Here is a 729-nt window from a genome sequence, read left to right on the forward strand (position 1 = left end):
GTGCCTCCAGGTAGGAGTTGGGAAGTGCCCCCCGGCCAGCCACAGCACCCCGAGGGAGGGGCCCTCCTGGGAGGCCGCCCCCCATCCCAGACGTGCTGCCTCTGGAGGGCTTGGGTCTGCGGGCCACGCAGAAGCTTTTCCGAAGAGCCCCAGCCTCTGTGAGTTTGTAACCAGGTGATTCCCTGGCTTCTGTCTCTGGAGAGAGTGGTGCTTTAAAGTCGCCAGTGACGGGTTCTGCTTGAGCCCCTGGGCGCGGGAGGCTGCTGGCCGGCCCCGTAAGCGAGTAACCGTGCCCTCCCGCAGGCCAGTACTGGCGCTCCCTGCAGAGGCTCGCCTCCACCGCCGGCTACTCTCTGGTTGAGGCCCAGAAGTGCGAGAACGAAGAGGCTGAGACTGTTACTGCCATGGCCTCACTGTCTGTGGGCGTGAAGGCCCCCGAGAAGAGGTGAGCGTGGGCACTGCCCTGGCGTGAGCACTGACGTGGTCTGCGGACCCCCCCAGATCTTTGCTCCTGGGCGCCATCAGATGCACGTGGTTTCTCCCCATAGGCCCTGCCAAGCTCAGCAGGGCCGGGAGGGAAGGAGGGAGGGCGGGCAGGTGTCCCCACCCTAGTCCAGGACCGGATGGCATGGCCACCTCTCTCCAGAGCGCAAGACCCTCAGAAACACTCGAAGGGCATCTGGACCCAGAACACTTACCGTGGCAGGGGTAGCTAGGAGTCAAAGGGGG

General features: G+C 65.0%; 1 protein-coding gene across 5 annotated transcripts in view; it reads left to right on the forward strand.

Moving 5' to 3' along the window:
• Positions 1-711, forward strand: part of HDAC4 (histone deacetylase 4) — a 239297-nt gene extending 238586 nt beyond the window's left edge. For all 5 annotated transcript variants that reach the window (XM_024755628.1, XM_024755765.1, XM_024755683.1 and 2 more), the window contains exon 25: positions 304-711. In XM_024755628.1, the coding sequence (XP_024611396.1) occupies positions 304-449 (146 nt within the window). In that variant the 3' untranslated portion in view covers positions 450-711. The remainder of the gene's footprint in view (positions 1-303) is intronic.
• The last annotated feature ends 18 nt before the right edge of the window (positions 712-729 follow it).

This window comes from Neophocaena asiaeorientalis, unplaced genomic scaffold (assembly GCF_003031525.2).
Source record: "Neophocaena asiaeorientalis asiaeorientalis breed wild unplaced genomic scaffold, Neophocaena_asiaeorientalis_V1.1 scaffold185, whole genome shotgun sequence".
NCBI classification, from domain to species: domain Eukaryota; kingdom Metazoa; phylum Chordata; class Mammalia; order Artiodactyla; family Phocoenidae; genus Neophocaena; species Neophocaena asiaeorientalis.